At 38.3% G+C, this 18,255-nt stretch overlaps 2 protein-coding genes across 6 annotated transcripts in view; one reads left to right on the top strand and one right to left on the bottom strand.

The window, feature by feature from the left end:
- LOC121579933 (oligophrenin-1) overlaps positions 1 to 1,652 on the bottom strand; it is a 44,294-nt gene extending 42,642 nt beyond the window's left edge. For all 5 annotated transcript variants that reach the window (XR_006002961.2, XM_041894938.2, XM_045224345.1 and 2 more), the window contains exon 1: positions 1,161 to 1,652. Coding sequence is in view for 4 of the 5 variants with exons in the window: in XM_041894938.2 (XP_041750872.1) it covers positions 1,161 to 1,314 (154 nt within the window). In the remaining variant the exon portion in view is untranslated. The remainder of the gene's footprint in view (positions 1 to 1,160) is intronic.
- A 397-nt stretch (positions 1,653 to 2,049) lies between these two features.
- On the top strand, positions 2,050 to 8,210 carry LOC121579931 (protein YIPF6-like). Its single transcript, XM_041894936.2, has 7 exons — positions 2,050 to 2,138; positions 2,790 to 2,918; positions 3,687 to 3,765; positions 4,710 to 4,752; positions 5,241 to 5,366; positions 5,564 to 5,721; positions 6,261 to 8,210. The coding sequence occupies exons 1-7, from the start codon at positions 2,079 to 2,081 to the stop codon at positions 6,380 to 6,382; spliced, it is 717 nt and encodes a 238-aa protein (XP_041750870.1). The 5' UTR covers positions 2,050 to 2,078; the 3' UTR covers positions 6,383 to 8,210.
- The last annotated feature ends 10,045 nt before the right edge of the window (positions 8,211 to 18,255 follow it).

Consider the following 18,255-nt stretch of genomic DNA (forward strand, 5'->3'; position numbering starts at 1 on the left):
GTGATATTATATGCTACAGGTTCATGTTGCTTATGTGGTTGTGTCTAACAAGGAATCACTGAGGTCTTCCAATGTTTACTTACACTTGCTTAGCATGTGGTTTGGGTTTGGTTATTGACTGTGCAAACATCAGGTCATATTTTTTGTATGACTGAAACAAACGTTTAGGCCTACCTAAAATGCTCTGTGGATTTGGATTGACTTTATGAAGCACAGTAAAGGTGTAGGTGTCACATGCGCAAGTCAGCATGGGATGAGTCATACATACCAGAGTTCATTTACACTGTAGCTGTAGGTTGTCTGTCTATCAGGTCATGTTTTTGACATGTTATGTTATGTTGGTTACATAATTAATAGTCTGCTGTCACAGCCCACTGTCATCCACTCATTTCTTATCAAGAAAAGTACAATGTTAGTTAGGCTGATAAACTGGTTGAAATTGTTAGCTTGTCATTCTGCTGCTAGACAAATACTGAGCTTGTGTTGCTTGTGTTACTGTAAAATGTTATTAAATAAAAAATGGACGGTAATCAATACCAATACCAATTTGTAAGTCGCTCTGGATAAGAGTGTCTGCTAAATGACGAAAATTTAAATGTATGTATATAAGGTCACTATTTGGCACACACAATGCATTGGCAATGTTTTTCCATTGATGATGTTATGGATCCATTCACACCCATGTATTTTTACAGGAATCCATCAGGAGCTCCAAGAGATTATAAACTGGGTGGTTCGAGCCCTGAATGCTGATTGGCTGACAGCCGTGGTATATCAGACCATATACCATGGGTATGACAAAACATTTATTTTTACTGCTCGAATTACGTTGGTAAACTGTTTATAATAGCAATAAGACACCTCAGGGGTTTGTGGTATATGGCCAATATACCATGGCTAAGGGCTGTATCCATGCAGGCACTCAGCGTTGAATCGTGTGTAAGAACAGCCCTTTGCTGTGGCATATTGGCAATACCACAACCCCTCGTGCTTATTGCTTAATTATATCATATCAAACATTCTTTGTTTTTTTGGAAACGAATTTTGATGTTGGCTGTGTCAAAACAATGCAGATTCCTCTCCTACATAGACAAATTTTTTAAAGCCCACAAACAGTCTAGAAAGTAATACAAAGGGGGAAGAAAAAGAGAGCACCTTACCCTTGATTGCATTGATTACACTGTTGCCATCTTTGATTACATCTTTGAGAAATTTGCTTGTTCTTTCCAATTCTAATTCATAGCATTTTAGTCTTTCTCTAAAATCCGGACTGTCCTCATAGCAGTCGCTGAACTCAAGAGGAGGATGCCCCATTGCTTATTTTTGGAATGATGTACAGTAGCCTCGATGTTGGAATTAGAAGTCTGAATTAATGCATCGTTACATTGCAGAACATTGTTAATAAAATGTCCAGATTGAGATTTGGGTAGCCCACTCCTCCAGAAATGAATGCAGTCGAATCATTGGACACGTGGCACGCAGTGATTCTTCTTGGTTTCTTGATGCATTAATTCATTAGGTAAACAATGTTAGCTGATTCTTGTTACAATTTATTTTCGTGTCTATCTGGGTCCGTTTTGTGCATTTCATCAATGTATCTTTCCTTTGTCGACTTCTTCCTTGTTGGGGGTGGTGGCTAAAACACTGAGATAGGGCCAACTGAGAAAAGCGGGCAGGGCCTTGCCAAGGACCTCCTCATTTCACACCCATAGCAGAATTCTTAAAGGGACAACTACACCAAACGTTTTCCATATTTTGATATTTTACTTATAGTTGTTGTCTCTTAAATTTGCAAATCATACCAATATACTTTTTTGATCTCTGAACCACACTTGGCGCACATGCTCTTGAACATTGCAAGGCAATCCCCTCCATATTGACATCAAACATCCGATTATTTGCATAAATTACCATTTATACTAGTATTGCATTCTAACCGGAATATATTCCTTTTGAAAATGTGCTGATCTTAGAAATTCTGGAGATCATGCAACACATAAAAGTTTGTCTACTTTGTGTACGTTTTTTCTCTCCAGGATGTAGCTGGCTTTCAAGCCACGTGACATCATGGTCAAAACATGACGTTTCATTTCCGTGTGGACAAAATGGCGGAAGTGGCTGAGTCAAGTAAACCTATGGTAAGAAGAAAGTAAATAATGGAATTACCGGTATTCTTGTACAACATTGTATGAATTCTTAAATATCTTATTTTTCGTAGTATACACCAATGTTCTAGCAAGCGTTTCTGGTGCCAATATTAAATACAGATAGTTAGTAAGGGAATGTCAACATGGGTGTTGCAGTTAGCTAGCTAACTAGCTACAGTAGTTAAACTAACGTTAGGTAAACACGTCGAGAGAGAGAGAGAGAGAGAGAGAGAGAGAGAGAGAGCGAGAGAGAGAGAGCGAGAGAGCGAGAGAGCGAGAGAGCGAGAGAGAGAGAGCGAGAGAGCGAGTGAGCGAGAGAGCGAGCGAGCGAGAGAGAGAGAGCCGGTGTTTGTTCCGAACAGTCACTGTCCATGCAAAAGTACTGAATGCCTTCCAAAACCAGAGGGAGAACTATAGCAACTGTAGCTGTCTAACTACGTTGGCTAGTTAGCTAACCAGCTAGCTGTATAACTAACATTAGTTAAAGTACAGTAAAGAACTTGGCGCTAGCTAACAAAATGTAATACGACCGCATTGAATTATCTTGAAGAAAGTGTATTGGCTAAATGCCAACAATTGGTTGTTGTCTTTATTGAGAGCCAAGTATTTCTGTGTAATGTTACCTGTGTTTCTTATCTCCAGTTTGCAGGTCTGTCAGATGTATCCATATCAGGAGACATCCCTGTTGAGGGGGAGATCAATGTTCCTGTTGGAACCCCCAGTCATGATGACGAATACTCCACACTGGATGAACCTGTCAAAGACACCATAGTAAGATTTCCCTCTTCATACTGTGCACACTTCAATCTTAAATAACAGCTTATTTTTATTTTTCTGTGTTTTATATATATTTCCACACTATGAGCGTTGGAATAATGTTAGGAACATTATAATTAATGTCGTTTTAGTGTAAGAGCTGTTTGAAAAGACCGCCTGAAATTTCTGCCTGTTTTGGTGGGATGGAGTTTGTCTGCCTGGTGATATCACCAGGCGGTAAATTACTGTAGTTAATAGACCAATAGGAAAGAGAGCTGTAAACCTCTGTCATTAACTGCTAGTTTTCCGTTTTCCCCTCCCCATTCAGACCACTCCCAGACAGTCCTAGGAAAATTCTTGCTTGAGAAATTGCTCTTTGCCAAGAAGCTATTGTTGTTTAATTTTTACCATTCTAATTGAAATCCATCACTATGACCATGTTTCCATCCAGAGTTTTTAATGTGAGTAAAGTCATACTGTATATAGAATAAATCACTACAGCTGTGATGGAAACAGGTAGATTCGGTAAAAAACTGTAAATGTTTGTTCGACATGGTGGGATATTTTTGTGTCTGTAAAATTAATTATGCGAGAAGTGGTGGTGGTGGAAATCCCTTTATGTGCAAATATTTATATAATAACCATCATATCGTATTCAACTTGGAGTCACGTGAGTAGTAAGGTACTTAATTGTCACCCAGAAATGATTTGATATTGAGATAAAAACGTCTGCATTGGACCTTTAAAACCTCTTCTAAAGTCTCTCTCATGTCTCATTTACAGTTGCGAGATCTGAAAGCTGTGGGGAAAAAGTTTGTTCATGTGATGTATCCTAAGAAGAGTTCCACGCTACTAAGAGACTGTGAGTACTGTATACTTTGAAAGATGAATGAATCTTTTATACTATTCCAACATAATGAATAGGTATTACATGATGTGACCTAGCTGTATCTTACTTAGTGATATCTATCCAACATGTACAAGAATAACAGTATGTATATAGCAAACATGACTTAAACTGACATTTGTAATAGTACCTAGGAAAATGTGACAAACTAAATGTGCCAGGTGTTCAGTCGTCACTACTTAACACAGCCACAAAGTCATAAAAAAAATTAAAAAGATTCACCTTTTATTTAACCAGGTAAGCCAGTTGACAACAAGTTCTCATTTACAACTGCGACCTGGCCAAGATAAAGCAAAGCAGTGCGATAAAAAACAACAACACAGAGTTACATATGGGGTAAAAAAAACATAAAGTCAAAAAATACAACAGAAAATATATATACAGTGTGTGCAAATGTAGCAAGTTATGGAGGTAAGGCAATAAATAGGCCATAGTGCAAAATAATTACAATTTAGTATTAACACTGGAATGATAGATGTGCAAGAGATGATGTGCAAATAGAGATACTGGGGTGCAAACGAGCAAAATAAATAACAATATGGGGATGAGGTAGTTGGGTGGGCTAATTTCAGATGGGCTGTGTACAGGTGCAGTGATAATTATGGCTAAACCCCGCCTATTTCTATAACTTCTCTTTTTAAAATCTGATTTTAGACCTAACCCTAACCCCATTGCTAACCTTATGCCTAACTTTAAATTAAGACCAAAAAGCTCATTTTTGTTTTCATAAATTTTTACGATATAGACAATTTTGACTTTGTGGCAGTGGTAACTAGTGACAACCCTGGTGTTATAGTAATATTATTTTAACTTCTTCCTATACTACCTAGGAAAATTTGACAATGGTAATTGTGTTTGATTTTCTAGGAATATTGTGTTAACTTCCTCCTCTTTTCCAGGGGACTTATGGGGCCCATTATTGCTCTGTGTGACACTGGCTCTGTGAGTATTCATGTTTCAATGTAGTAGCAGAATATGACTGATGACACTCGTTTAAAGGGGCAATCTGCAGTTGCTACATCCATTTTTGGACTTATAAATTAATCATATGTACCCATTTGATTCTTGAAGAATATAACTTAGAAATGCCTCATGAGCTTAGTTCCCCTGTCATACCCCATCAGAACCCAAAATGCAAACTTGTTTTACTCCAATGTTTGTAAACAAAGTAAATGTAAGCAAACACCATATAGCCTCAAAATATGGTTAAAACTATACTTTTTATATAATGGATGCTCTTTGCATCCATAGCCCTGTATATGAATTTGAGAGTGGTTACATTTCTCCAGCCCCATCCCTTTAGCTTTTCACCAAAACGGGGGCAGGTAGAATGCTTTGTTATTGTTTCAACTGATGATTGCCATTTAAGAATGAAAGACGACTGGAGAAGGATGAGCTATGGATTGATAATGTTTCCTTCCTGTTTTCAGGATGTTGCAGGGGGGTTCAGTTGACAGTAAGGAAGACGGAGGGCCCCAGTTTGCAGAGGTGTTTGTGATCATCTGGTTTGGATCTGTCATTATCACACTGAACTCAAAGCTGCTGGGAGGAACCATGTACGTGTCCATCATTTACAACTGCCCAACTTTCTAGCTTCCAATCATTATAGTAAAATTAATCCAATATAAAAAATTATTGCATTTGAATATGCAAATACTGTAATATGATTAGTTCCATAAGAAGTTAATTTTATTTATTCATTGAAAACGTAGAAATATGTGCATTTAAAATGATTGTTTTCGTCCCTCTCTAGATCTTTTTTCCAGAGCCTGTGTGTGCTAGGCTACTGCATCATGCCTCTGACCGTGGCAATGGTTGTCTGTAGGCTGGTGCTGCTGGGTGGGTCTGGGATGGTCAGCTTCATCGTCCGACTAATTGTGGTCACAGCATCATTCAGTTGGTCCACGTTTGGTAAGGAAAGTCATTTTCGTAAGGAGACAATTATATAACATTTTTTATTTGGTTGGCTATGTTTATTGGTGCCAACACACCTCTACAAACACATTGACTGTTTGCAGTCATACTGACTTTCAGTAGGTGGAGCTGTCGCATAAAGATTAAACTTGTTCAAGTGTTCCTCAAAACATTAGTACTACATTTTTAATAGATTATACAGTCTAATCTTTATTATAACCTGTGTGGTTCGAGCCCTGAATGCTGATTGGCTGAAAGCCGTGGTATACCACGGGTATGACAAAACATGTATTTTTACTGCTCTATGTTGGTAACCAGTTTATAAAGCAATAAGGCTCCTCGAGGGTTTGTGATATATGGCCAATATACCACGGCTAAGGGCTGTGTCCAGGCACTCCGCGTTGCGTCTTGCCTAAGAACAGCCCTTAGCCGTGGTCTATTGGCCATATACCACACCTCCTCGGGCCTTATTGCTTAATCATAAAACAAGTCACTGATAACTTGTAGCTGAATGTATGTATATGTTTTCCCCCCAGCCTCCACAGCTTTCTTAGCAGATAGCCAGCCTTCCAATCGCAAAGCTTTGGTGGTGTATCCCGTCTTCCTCTTTTACTTCGTCATTGGATGGATGATTCTCACGTTCTCACCGTCCGCGTAACAGTGGACTTATCTCTAAACTGAACTTAACACAATCCTTTTGGAATAGAATCCTTTTGGAATAGAAGGATACAAATCAACACCTTGTCATTTGGGAAAGCCGAGGACCATGAAGTGTTGGGAGTACTCTTGGTGGAAAACGTTGTGCATGTTCCGTTGGCGCCACAAGGAAAATGGTGAGATTTGACAAAAGTGCACAGTACTTTGCCTCTCTCTTTTTTTGTTTCCATTATTGCTAAGCTCAGCTAAGAAATACGGTGGAGTACAATGCATACAAAAGAGTCAAAGTGAGTCCCTATAAGGATATCAGAAAAGCTTATCTGCTTGATTAAACAGGCTCTCTGTGTCTCACATGAAGAGTGAGCTAGCAGGAATAAACTAGCAGGAATAAAGGGGACCATGAGATCTATATTCTATGTGACGGTCCATTTACCTATCCCACTGACTAATATGTGATGCCAGTGTGTATGTATACTGTACTCACTACAGCCTGCTGCATATGCCCCATTTTCAACATTACTTAGAAGCTTTCTGTTTTATTTTGGAATAAGTTAATTATTTACAAGTAGTATTATCTCATTTAGAAATTAGGATTTGATTATCCAAGGATAGTAAGTGGCAGTTTTGCTCAATTTTCATGTGAGCAACATTTATAATGATGTACAGTAGGTGGCTGTAGTTAACATTTTCTGGGGAAAGTTATGTTATTATATATTTATAAATGCCCTGTTCTCTCTCAGTAATTTAATATAATTATATTAAAACAGAAATGTGAGAGAAAAAAACTATGTAATTCTCCAAAACCTGAATCATTTGTATTTGTTTCAAAAAATGTTTTTATTTGTTTCTATAATATGGTGCAAAATCAGATGTTTTTCTGTTGTTCAGATGCTAGTCAGGGTCTCTATGTAGCATGAATCACAAAGTACACCTTAAGTACAGTCATCAAATGTATTGTACATGGGGGTAAGCACTCTGCCATTTACCACTTAAAATTTGCCATTGGTCCTTGGGGTTAGCTGATACGTAAAATACCTATCCAGGCGTTGTAAGATCGGGCATGCGTCAGAAAAGCCTGGGCAGAGGAACAGGCCCTTTAAAGGTGAGTTTAGACTCATAAATAACTACTCAATATTATTTGTAGATCAGTCAGTCACCATTTACCCATGATGCATCACGGTTTTGATTCTCTCAAACACGGCCACTGATCACATCTGGTGTGCATCATGTGATTTTTAAACAACTATGAGCAGGCAAAGGTTAGTAAGTAAAAGTAAGTTGATGTTGAAAAAGGGTGAATTTCCCCCTGACAAGAGGCATCATGCAGAGTGATTCCTGGTTTGAAGATATTGGGCATGTTTAAGTGGTAAGCCGAAAGTAGTCTACGAGTAAAGCCGGAAGAGGTACATATGCATCGACAGCAAGTCAGACAACTTCTGCTATTTCTAGGAAACGCGACAATGGCTGACATGGCATTCACCTTTGTTATTGCTGATGAAGTGGATGCTATCGAAATTCCACTTCTCCTACACGAAGCTGAACATGATCAACATGGTCCAAGGAATGAATATCCTAATAAGGAAATTAGACACTAGCCCAAGCTCTAACATTCACAAGACTTGTTTTGTATCTTTGTGATGTTTTCTCAAAATATAACCAGGTAGTGAGTGCATAGGCTACTAGAATGAGAACATATGTGTTTTTGCAGCATATGGGATATGCTTTGTTCTTTTCCATTACTTTATGCCCTTGTACCTTCTTCATTATTATTTGTGATTGTGTAACATAGAATTGTAACAGATGTGATTAAATGGATTCCATAAAGATTCTTACTGTATGGTAATTGATGCATGTCAGCATTACTACAGCTTGCGGTGTTTTCTTTAATTCTCAACCTTTATGTTGCTTTTGTCAGTAAGCATTTAAAGAACATAGTTTTATTCAATCACATGAAGGACAAAACACACTGTACAGAAAAAGATTAGACTATACATGTACATCAGTTCACATAAGTTACTGGGTAAACAATATGCCAAGCAGTCAAATGCACTTAAGTATTGACCCCACAACTGGTGTCTGGGGTAGTTGCTCATTAAGGGACGGTTTCCTGGACACAGATTAAGCCTCTAAAATTGCCAGTGTAGAAATCCCCTACAATAACCCATGTGTAGACTACAATATGTATTCAATTTTATTCACTCTTACTAGACAATCAACAAATTTAATTTTGTTTGGTGACAACAATATTACAGACAAGACTAATTGTAGGCTATAACATAGCACATGATATTACAGTAACATTGAGAAAAATACATTAGCTATATTGATGCAAGTAGGATATTTCATTTATTAATATTAGAAATGTGGATCACATTAAGGCCTATGTAATTAGATTGTAAGGATGTAGAGCATGTAGTGCCTTTTGCTTCCAAAAAAAACAGAAGGTTGTCTCCCACAATGCTTTGGTTCCGACTTCAAATTACTGTTGGTGAGGAGCAACTGCAGAAATGTCCAGTCGACCACAGTTCAAAGTTCATGACCTTTCATCACATGGTTTTATAAAGGTCATACTAAAGACATGCAGTCGACATGTAGTGTTTCTGACTTTGAAATGTTCAAATATAGGGATTTGGAAGAATAGAAGTCCTTGCCTTGGTATATGTTTTTCATGTCACTAATAATATAACTCCAATGTATGCAATAAGTACTCAGGCCTACAACAGCAGCAGTTTAACTAAAAAGCATATTTTGCATATAATACCGGTAGTTAAATAGCCTCTGTGAAACTTCTTACAGCAAACAGCATTTTCCACCACAATTAACAAAACACCAAATTATGGAAATTCTTGTGTAAGAATGGTGTCGCATCCCTCCAATAGAGTTCCAGACACTTGTAGAATCTATGCCACGGTACAGTGAAGCTGTTCTAGTTTGTGGTTGCCCAACGCACATTTAAAACACTTTATGTTGGTGTTTCCTTTATTTGGCAGTTACCTGTAACTTGTCTGCAAAAACAATCTTAAGCAATGCAAACGTTTCTGCCTTCATCATGAAGTTTGTACTTATATAAAACTGTAACTACACCTATAATAAGTGGGGGGAAGAAAATGTATGTTCCCTTTCCTATAAAATTAATAGTTTTTCTAAAGCTACTTAGGCTACATGGTGCTGAGTTACACTGACTAATTACGGTATTGTACATTTTCATCCACTTGTATTTTGGTAATAAGGTGTGGGATATCCCTCAAGGAGTATTTTTTGTAGTTATCTCAGTGACATATTGCATTCAGTGTAGTCTACAGAACATGTTTCAGTTGGATGGGTTTTTCTCTCCACAGTTATTGAAGTTCCCACAAATACCCGAGCCACCCTCTATTATCTGACACCCATTTAAAGTCCTTAATGGGACTGAAGACCATCACCAACAGAACAAAGACAATATAGATCCCACTAAAGCATCTTAATTGAAGTTATTTCCCATCACAATCTCACCACCATTATATAAGTTCACTAAAGCTTTAGAGGGATCTTTGTAAAATGAACTATATTGGCCCAGGAGGCAATAGTTTGATATTCTTGTAGAGGAGAAAAAAGCAGGGAAGATTGCCACTTCCCCTGAGTCGAGAAGTCAGGCTTAACTGCCAGCCTAGCAGACACTTTTTCTATTGTATCTGTCTATCAAATCACCCTCTATGAATCTGTTATAACAACTTCAACAACAGTGTTCTAGAAATGTCACTCAAGCAGCACTGTCCTTTTTCTGAGTGGACATGTACATTTACTGGTAGAGAGAGGTATGTTCAATTGCCAATGGGCTTCTCTTATAGCAGACAACACCATAATGAAAACAAAGACGTAATGAATGCATGTAGTGTAGAAAATTGACAAAAGTTACTGTGATGAATTCCAAGAGCACTTGAGAAATTCTAAGTATGACTGACATGTAATCCCCACCAGGTCAAGTGTTTTCCCATGAATGACCATGAATATATCCCCACAATATAGAAAAAAATCAATTATTGTAATTGTTGATAGTTCATCATTTATTCTGCATTATGCTTGTCAGTTTGCAAGGTGCTAGCTTCTCTTTGCATATATGCTAATGAAACAAACAATAAACTTGTGTTATGTATTCAAGAGTGAAAGCCATCTATTTTTTTTTTGTCATTTAGCAGACGTTCTTATCCAGAGCGACTTACAGGAGCAATTAGGGTTAAGTGCCTTGCTCAAGGGCACATCAACAGATTTTTCACCTAGTCGGCTCGGGGATTAGAACCAGCGACCTTTCGGTTACTGGCACAACGCTCTTAACCACTAAGCTACCTACCGCCCAATAAAGGACATCACCAGCCAATTCAAATTCAATCAAATGTATTTTATAAAGATCAGTAGTTCAATAGTTCCATGCTGACTCTATTAAATTGTAACCGAATTTATGATATTGTTGGGGATGAAAACACCATATTATGCGGTCTTTGAGCTTTGCTGACTTAATATACTGGAAATCTATAAAAATACAAAATATTCAATGATCGGCATGCTTGTCTCATCAGGCCTTCATGACAATATTAATTAAAGTATGTTGTGTGCTATTCTGGATAGTGGAAAACACAGTACTGTATATGAGATGAGTAATAGAAATAAAATAATATTGTCCATTGTTCTGTTGTCAATCATCCCACAGTGTGTGGGTATAGCATGGTTTCAGAGGACATTCCTTGGTCAGCGCACATTGGGACCTTTGTGCATTCTATGTCAGTCAAGAGTTGTTTATGTGTTCACTCATCATTGAATTTAGTAAGTTTAGCCTTTTACATTACTGGGGTCTGGGAGGATTATGGTCTTAAATTGCTTAGAACTGTCATGAAATCCCTTTAGTATTTTTGATACACTGTGCTTCCCTTCTTGACCCACACAGAGAGAGAGAGAGACAGATACCAACAGAGAGAGAGAGACAGACATCATACTGTACGCTGTTTTTGAGGGGCCCTTTTTTCCAGAGCCAGTGTCCAGTGCTTCAGTCCATTGATATGCACAAACCATCATTTGGAACAGGCTTGTGCTACTGCTGTGATTTACTGTCCCAAGCCCTGCCCACTTCCCTCAGCCTGCCTCTTGATATCCTGCCTCTCAGCTACAGCTCTACTGCTGGCTGTGTGGACACTGAACAGCCATGCAGGGCCCAGCACATTTGCCCCCCCTTTGACCCCACATCCAGGACCTGTGGCCTTTCATAGGACACCTGAACATGGCCTTCCTCACCTGTTTGTGCTCATTGTTTTGAAGGGCAAAAGTAATATATATATTTTTTTTTATGTAAACATCGTTTTAAAATGTTTAAAATGTTTTGGAATATTGTTTGAAATACATGTACCGGTAAGGATAATAATTAATGTGATAGAGAGAATCTGTTTTTAAATGTAGATTTAAATATTTCTGATACTCCAACTGTGTTTTGTATTTAATGGATTCCTCTGCTCTTTAAGAAGTCATTGTTATAATATGAAACATCACTTATTATTTTATAAACTATACATGTATATAGTTGCAGTTGTATACTCTTATTCAGAAAGAAACATTAAAGTATGAGTGTTCTCATAACTTGCTATGGTTTCATAGTAGTAGTCTGTTCAGCATGTAAGTGACCCCCAAAGTAACAGACATTCCAGTCAGTTGGGAGTGGGTGTAGGAATGGAGTGAATGCTGGCTTGTTTTCACTGAGCATGTTCTCAAGGAAGTGTTACCCCAGAGTTACCGCAGCAATGGGATTCAAAAGTAGCTTTTCACAAGAGTCCACATGGAGCCATTCGTGCTTATTTTAAAAAGTTCTGTCATCATCGAAAATCTAAGGAACTACATAGAATAGTGGTTCCTTTGTTGAATATAGATGTCACAGTCTACTACATTTCTCAAGTCTTACTTCATTTGTCTAATTTTACTTAAAGAATGTTGGCCCTATGATTAACAGAACAAAGATGTAACCTAAATAATGTTTTCTAACAATGTATTCACTTAAAAAAAATATTGCAGTTTTGAAACTGCAGTAAAAGTGCACTAACTGCAGTCGACTGTGATATTTTGGACGCCGTAATGGCAGAATAACGGCAGTGTAAAGCAAAATTACTGCAGTAAGAAAAACTGTTATTTTGGACGCAGTATTTGCAGCATACTGCAGTTATACTACACTCTGACTGCAATCTTCTTTCGTAAGGGTTTACACCACACTTTAAATGTCATATCATATGTTAGAAAATAAATAAGGAGTTACTGCATTTGATGCTGCAAAATATTACATCTTAACCCAAGAATGGAAAATTAGATGCACAATTTCCCTTATTTCAGGTGATATCCTCATCATGGGGCTACAATAATGCAGGTAAGGATAAGAGACTGACTATCATTCAGATGAAATTGATTTAGGATCTGAGCATTGGGAGCAAAATATGTGCTTCACTTTTGTTGTTGTTGGCTAATCGTGTTGTCTAATAGGTTAGACTACTTTATCTAGACGTGTATTACCATCAGCTGGTCTTCTCAAATAAAAACATAGGTATTCAATTGCAGGTAGTAGCACTCCATATGGTACTCTCAGAGGAGCATTTCATTTGCACAGTAGTGTGCCCGAGAAAGAGAGGTTGACACTTGATTTAGAAAGTGGCAGTCACATGGAATATAGAAGTAATTCAGCCGAAGCAATCATATCAACTGTCAGCTTCCTCTGTATAGAGTCTAGTATGCTTCTATACAATCCTGCAGTGCAAATCAAACGCTCAGTGAAAACAGTAGGCAGAAGCGGGAAAATACCAACCTGCAATTTTCTCAATTCCGTCTATGGGCCATATAGACACTGAGCGAAGATCAATTGTTGTTCATCTTCAAAGTTTGTCTACACTGCTGTTTTAAATCCGCTAGGCGTCAGGATTTGCAGGACAATTATAGCTAAGAACCTCACAAGAGAGGGACTGTAGGCAACGCGTCGTGTGCCATGCCTTTCTTGGAAGGTGTGGGCCTTCATATAAATTATAATGTCCAGAGGGAGCGTTATCGCAGCGGGAAGTAAGAGAGATGAATTTGACTTATCGTCGAAAAGAGGACATAACTACAAATTACTTCACGAAATGGGTCTAGGTCAAGACGTTTCAAAGTCAAAGAAAGTTATCATGGACAAGGGTTTCTGCTGAGAATGGATAGTGAAACTTGTAATGGTTTTCAATCAAAGTCCCCAACTTGTCAAACTCGAGACTACACGCATAAAGCGAGTGCTTTATTGCGACGGAAATTAGAACACACGCATGTTGCAGGTAAATTGTAAAATAGGCTATGCCTAAATCTTTCATATAATTAGGTTAATCTAGTATTAAAATAGGCTACCACTCCAAACTGTATGTTTGTTATCCTTCTAATTGAATTTTAATTATGATATATAAGCCTATATATAATAGACTCGATATGAGGTAGCTCAGTTGGTAGAGCATGGCGTTTGCAACGCCAGGGTTGTGGGTTCGATTCCCACGGGGGGCCAGTATGAAAAAAACAAACAAAAAAACAATAATAATAATAATGTATGCACTAACTGTAAGTCACTCTGGATAAGAGCGTCTGCTAAATGACGTAAATGTAAATGTATGTAATCTCTGATAGGGCACTATATGGATGGTACTGGATGATATTATATTTATGTAGCCTATATGTGGGTCATATATACTCTCTGACTTTTGTCTTAAAATGTAGGCTAGAAATTGTGTGTTGTTTCAATACCCTAGATATACTGAAATGTGTGTAGAAAACACACATTATGACTTTGTTTTTACTGCCAAACTCCACTCAAGGACTGGTTGCAAATCCTGATCCAACCTATTCCTTTTAGTTTACTTTAGTTCCTGGGAAGGGATTGTACACCACAGTGTAACCTACAACAGAGTGCTGTTGAAGACAGAGTTATAAACTATATTAAAATATGTTAACATAGTGAAATTGGCTTTTAGGCTATGGATGATGTCCAGATGATGTACAACCATCTCCTGTAATAGAAGGGTTTTTGGTTTAACCAGCAGGCTCCATATAGGAAGCTACCCCGGGGAACCCAGTCATAATGCAGCCTTCACAACACTACTGTCTCATGAGCTAGCTGTGGTATATCATGTGCATTTTTCTAACAAACAGGAAATGCAACAACATGAGCAGTCCCTTCTGTGTATTCTTTTCCCCATTATCTTTATTTCCTCTTATCCTTTTCATTTGAACACATTTGAAACCAGTTGCATAGTAGAAAGAGCTATATGATGGTCTTAATAAACCAACAGCTGCTCTCCAATCTCAGGCTCAGGTTTAAGGTTTGCTGGCCATGGTTTCCCTAGAGACAGCCCAGTACCTTTACTAACATGGTGAGGGGGCTAAGGGCAGTGCTTTTTGTACTTTTTAAATAATTTCAGAGCTTCTAAAAAAGCATAAGTCTAGAACAGATTAGAAGTGTCTCCTTTAAAAAATACTTTAATAAGGTTATTGCTACTTTCAGTGCACAGGTGGCTGCTGAGGGGAGGATGGCTCGTATTAATGACCATAATGGAGTGAATGGAATGGCGCTTCAGTGATACCTTCAATGTTTAGGAAAACATCTGTGGGTGGATTACGTCCTAGTCTCATGCATACGACTTGATGTCAGAATGTAAATGTGCATTAGGGCAGGCCTACTTGTAATTGCAAGGGCTTTATCAGGTGAACACTATAATATAAGCATCCTATTTATTGTAATGCTCTTTCTCTGACAGGTGAAAGGTGATGGCAATCATTTGGAGATGTTGTTGATGATTGTCCCTATTCTAGACCTGTCTTGTGAAAGGGTTTCTCTTCTATAATATCACTGAAAAAGCATGTTCAATCCTCACAGGATATCCACAAATTCTCGTATTCTATAGTAGGTGGTATAATTCAGTGGTTAGGGCAGAAGATGCACACAGTAAGAAGGACAAATCCTGTTGAGATGAAATGGGAATGAGAGACTATCTGATACATTGTTTGTTCAGCACAAGCTCATGCTGTCTTCAGGTGCCCTCAGACAGAGTATTCAAATGCATAGACAGACACCCAAAATGTTTTAATTGAAGGTATTGTTTTAAAATGAAGGTGAAAGAAAGTTTTGTGCAGCCGTGTGGTGGGCACACAGCATCACAGGGGCCCAACTGTCCTTTGAGGAATGACAATGGTGGTGAGGTATTGGGCACATATCATCCTGGTAGAGGAAGAGACTATAAATAGTGTGTGGTCGGTGTTTTCTATGATTGATTTGTAGTTACTCATTCTGTTGTATTTATTTTCCAAAATTGGAATTTGAGGGGCACCTGCAGGTTTAGTACCCATGTGAGAAATGTGACAATTTGTACATGTTTGTGTGTGTTTGACTAGTACAGGGTAAAATATAGGATTTATTTGCACTTTTCTAACATATTATGCAATGAAAAAAATCAGAGAAGCAGACACGTGTTTAGGAGGATTATGACATGTTCTAGTCTCCCAGCCTCCACTAACAACCCATTTCCTGAGAGATCAGCTCTTCTCTACCACACCTTTTCCCTTTGCTGTCTGTGTTACATATTCACTGTAGTTTCCCAGAAGTCCATAGCTCCCTCTGAACCCATCTGCCGGTATGTAAGGCAATGTCTGTCGTGGATTAGTCATATAAATGGAAAATGAAGAGAAAGTTCCAAACTGTTTCTGAACTTTGACCTGATCATGAATATCAGGCCGTAATGGCCTTACCTCGGCTAGACCTATCACATCTGAAAATAGTTAGGAAGAGTATGCCATCATATAGTGTGCTATTGCAGAGCTTTATGTGGAAGGCTAAACTTAGTTGCTCTACAATACGGTAACAGCGAGGTCTGCTGGCCTTGAGAGCTTGACCTCTCAAAAGGCAAAGATACTGTACAGACTGGGACAGAACAAATAGAAGGAAAAATGAGAAGAAGAAGTATGTCATTTAACCCCCCAAACCCCACCCAAATCAAAATAAAATAAAATGTTATGTTATCGCGGGTGTAGCTAAATGCTTATGTTCCTAGCTACAACAGTGCAGTAATACCTAACAATAGAAAACAATACACGCAAATCCAAAAAAGAAAAAGAAAGGAATGAAGAAATATAGAAATATTAGAACAAGCAATGTCAGAGTCCGCAATATAAATATATAAAGTTGAAGTCGGAAGTTTACATACACTTTGGTTGGAGTCATTAAAACTCGTTTTTCAACCACTCCACAAATTTCTTGTTTACAAACTATAGTTTTGGCAAGTCGGTTAGGACATCTGCTTTGTGCATGACACAAGTAATTTTTCCAAGAATTGTTTACAGACAGATTATTTCACTTATAATTCACTGTATCACAATTCCAGTGGGTCAGAAGTTTACATACACAAAGTTGACTGTGCCTTTAAACAGCTTGGAAAATTCCAGAAAATGATGTCATGGCTTTAGAAGCTTCTGATAGGCTAATTGACATCATTTGAGTCAATTGGAGGTGTACCTGTGGATGTATTTCAAGGCCTACCTTCAAACTCGGTGCCTCTTTTCTTGACATCATGGGAAAATCAAAAGAAATCAGCCAAGACCTCAGAAAAAAACATTGCAGACCTCCACAAGTCTGGTTCATCCTTGGGAGCAATTTCCAAAAACCTGAAGGTACCACGTTCATCTGTACAAACAATAGTACGCAAGTATAAATACCATGGGACCACGCAGCCGTCATACCGCTCAGGAAGGAGACGCGTTCTGTCTCCTAGAGATAAACGTACTTTGGTGCGAAAGTGCAAATCAATCCCAGAACAACAGCAAAGGACCTTGTGAAGATGCTGGAGCAAACAGGTACAAAAGTATCTATATCCACAGTAAAATTAGTCCTATATCGACCTAACCTTAAAGGCCGCTCAGCAAGGAAGAAGCCACTGCTCCAAAACCGCCATAAAAAAGCCAGACTATGGTTTGCAACTGCACATGGGGACAAAGATTGTACTTTTTGGAGAAATTTCCTCTGGTCTGATGAAACAAAAATAGAACTGTTTGGCCATAATGACCATCGTTATGGTTGGAGGAAAAGGGGGAGCTTGCAAGCCGAAGAACACCATCCCAACCGTGAAGCACGGGGTGGCAGCATCATGCTGTGGGGGTGCTTTGCTGCAGGAGGGACTGGGTGCACTTCAGAACTTTTGTAAAACAGTTGAAAAATATATGGAAAATAGAAATCCAATATGGATGATGTTGAGAGATAGATGGGAGGTGTTGAATGGAGCTGAAGGATGGGACTAATAACAATAACTAATAAAAACAAGATAACTAATGCAAAGCATACTGTGTCCATAATAAGTATATAGGTTATAGGTTGAGACCTTTTGTGAAAGAGCACAGTTAGAAAAATATGGCATATAGAAGCAAACCAGATGGACATCATGAAAGTGATCGGAGGAAGTTCAGGAGTAAAAACAAACAAAATATAATTATTGTAGAATTTGACTGTGTCCATAAAATGTATATAGTATGTATGGGCTGGAAGTAGAGGCCTAACCGTTGTTGTTCACTAGTTTACTCCAATTGGGGAAGGGGTGGTGGGGTTGGAAAGTAATGAAGGGAAATATAATTTTTTTAAGGATATGTGTGTCACGCCCTGACTCTGGGGACTCTTATTTGTTGAGTCAGGGTGTGATTTTCCATGTTGTATTTTCTATGTTTGTGATCTAGGTTTTGTAGTTCTATGTTTGGCCGGGTGTGTTTCCCAATCAGAGGCAGCTGTCGCTCGTTGTCTCTGATTGGGGAGCATACTTAGGCAGCCTATTGGCAATTAGGTGTTGTGGGATCTTGTTCCATGTGAGGTTTGTTGTGTGTTAC

This window comes from Coregonus clupeaformis, chromosome 13 (genome assembly GCF_020615455.1).
Source record: "Coregonus clupeaformis isolate EN_2021a chromosome 13, ASM2061545v1, whole genome shotgun sequence".
Taxonomy (NCBI): domain Eukaryota; kingdom Metazoa; phylum Chordata; class Actinopteri; order Salmoniformes; family Salmonidae; genus Coregonus; species Coregonus clupeaformis.

Coding starts and splice junctions, on each gene's coding strand:
- LOC121579931 (XM_041894936.2), top strand. CDS start 2,079: ATGACGTTTCATTTCCGTGTGGACAAAATGGCGGAAGTGGCTGAGTCA. Junction 2,139..2,789: donor CTGAGTCAAGTAAACCTATG/GTAAGAAGAAAG, acceptor TCTTATCTCCAG/TTTGCAGGTCTGTCAGATGT. Junction 2,919..3,686: donor AACCTGTCAAAGACACCATA/GTAAGATTTCCC, acceptor TCTCATTTACAG/TTGCGAGATCTGAAAGCTGT.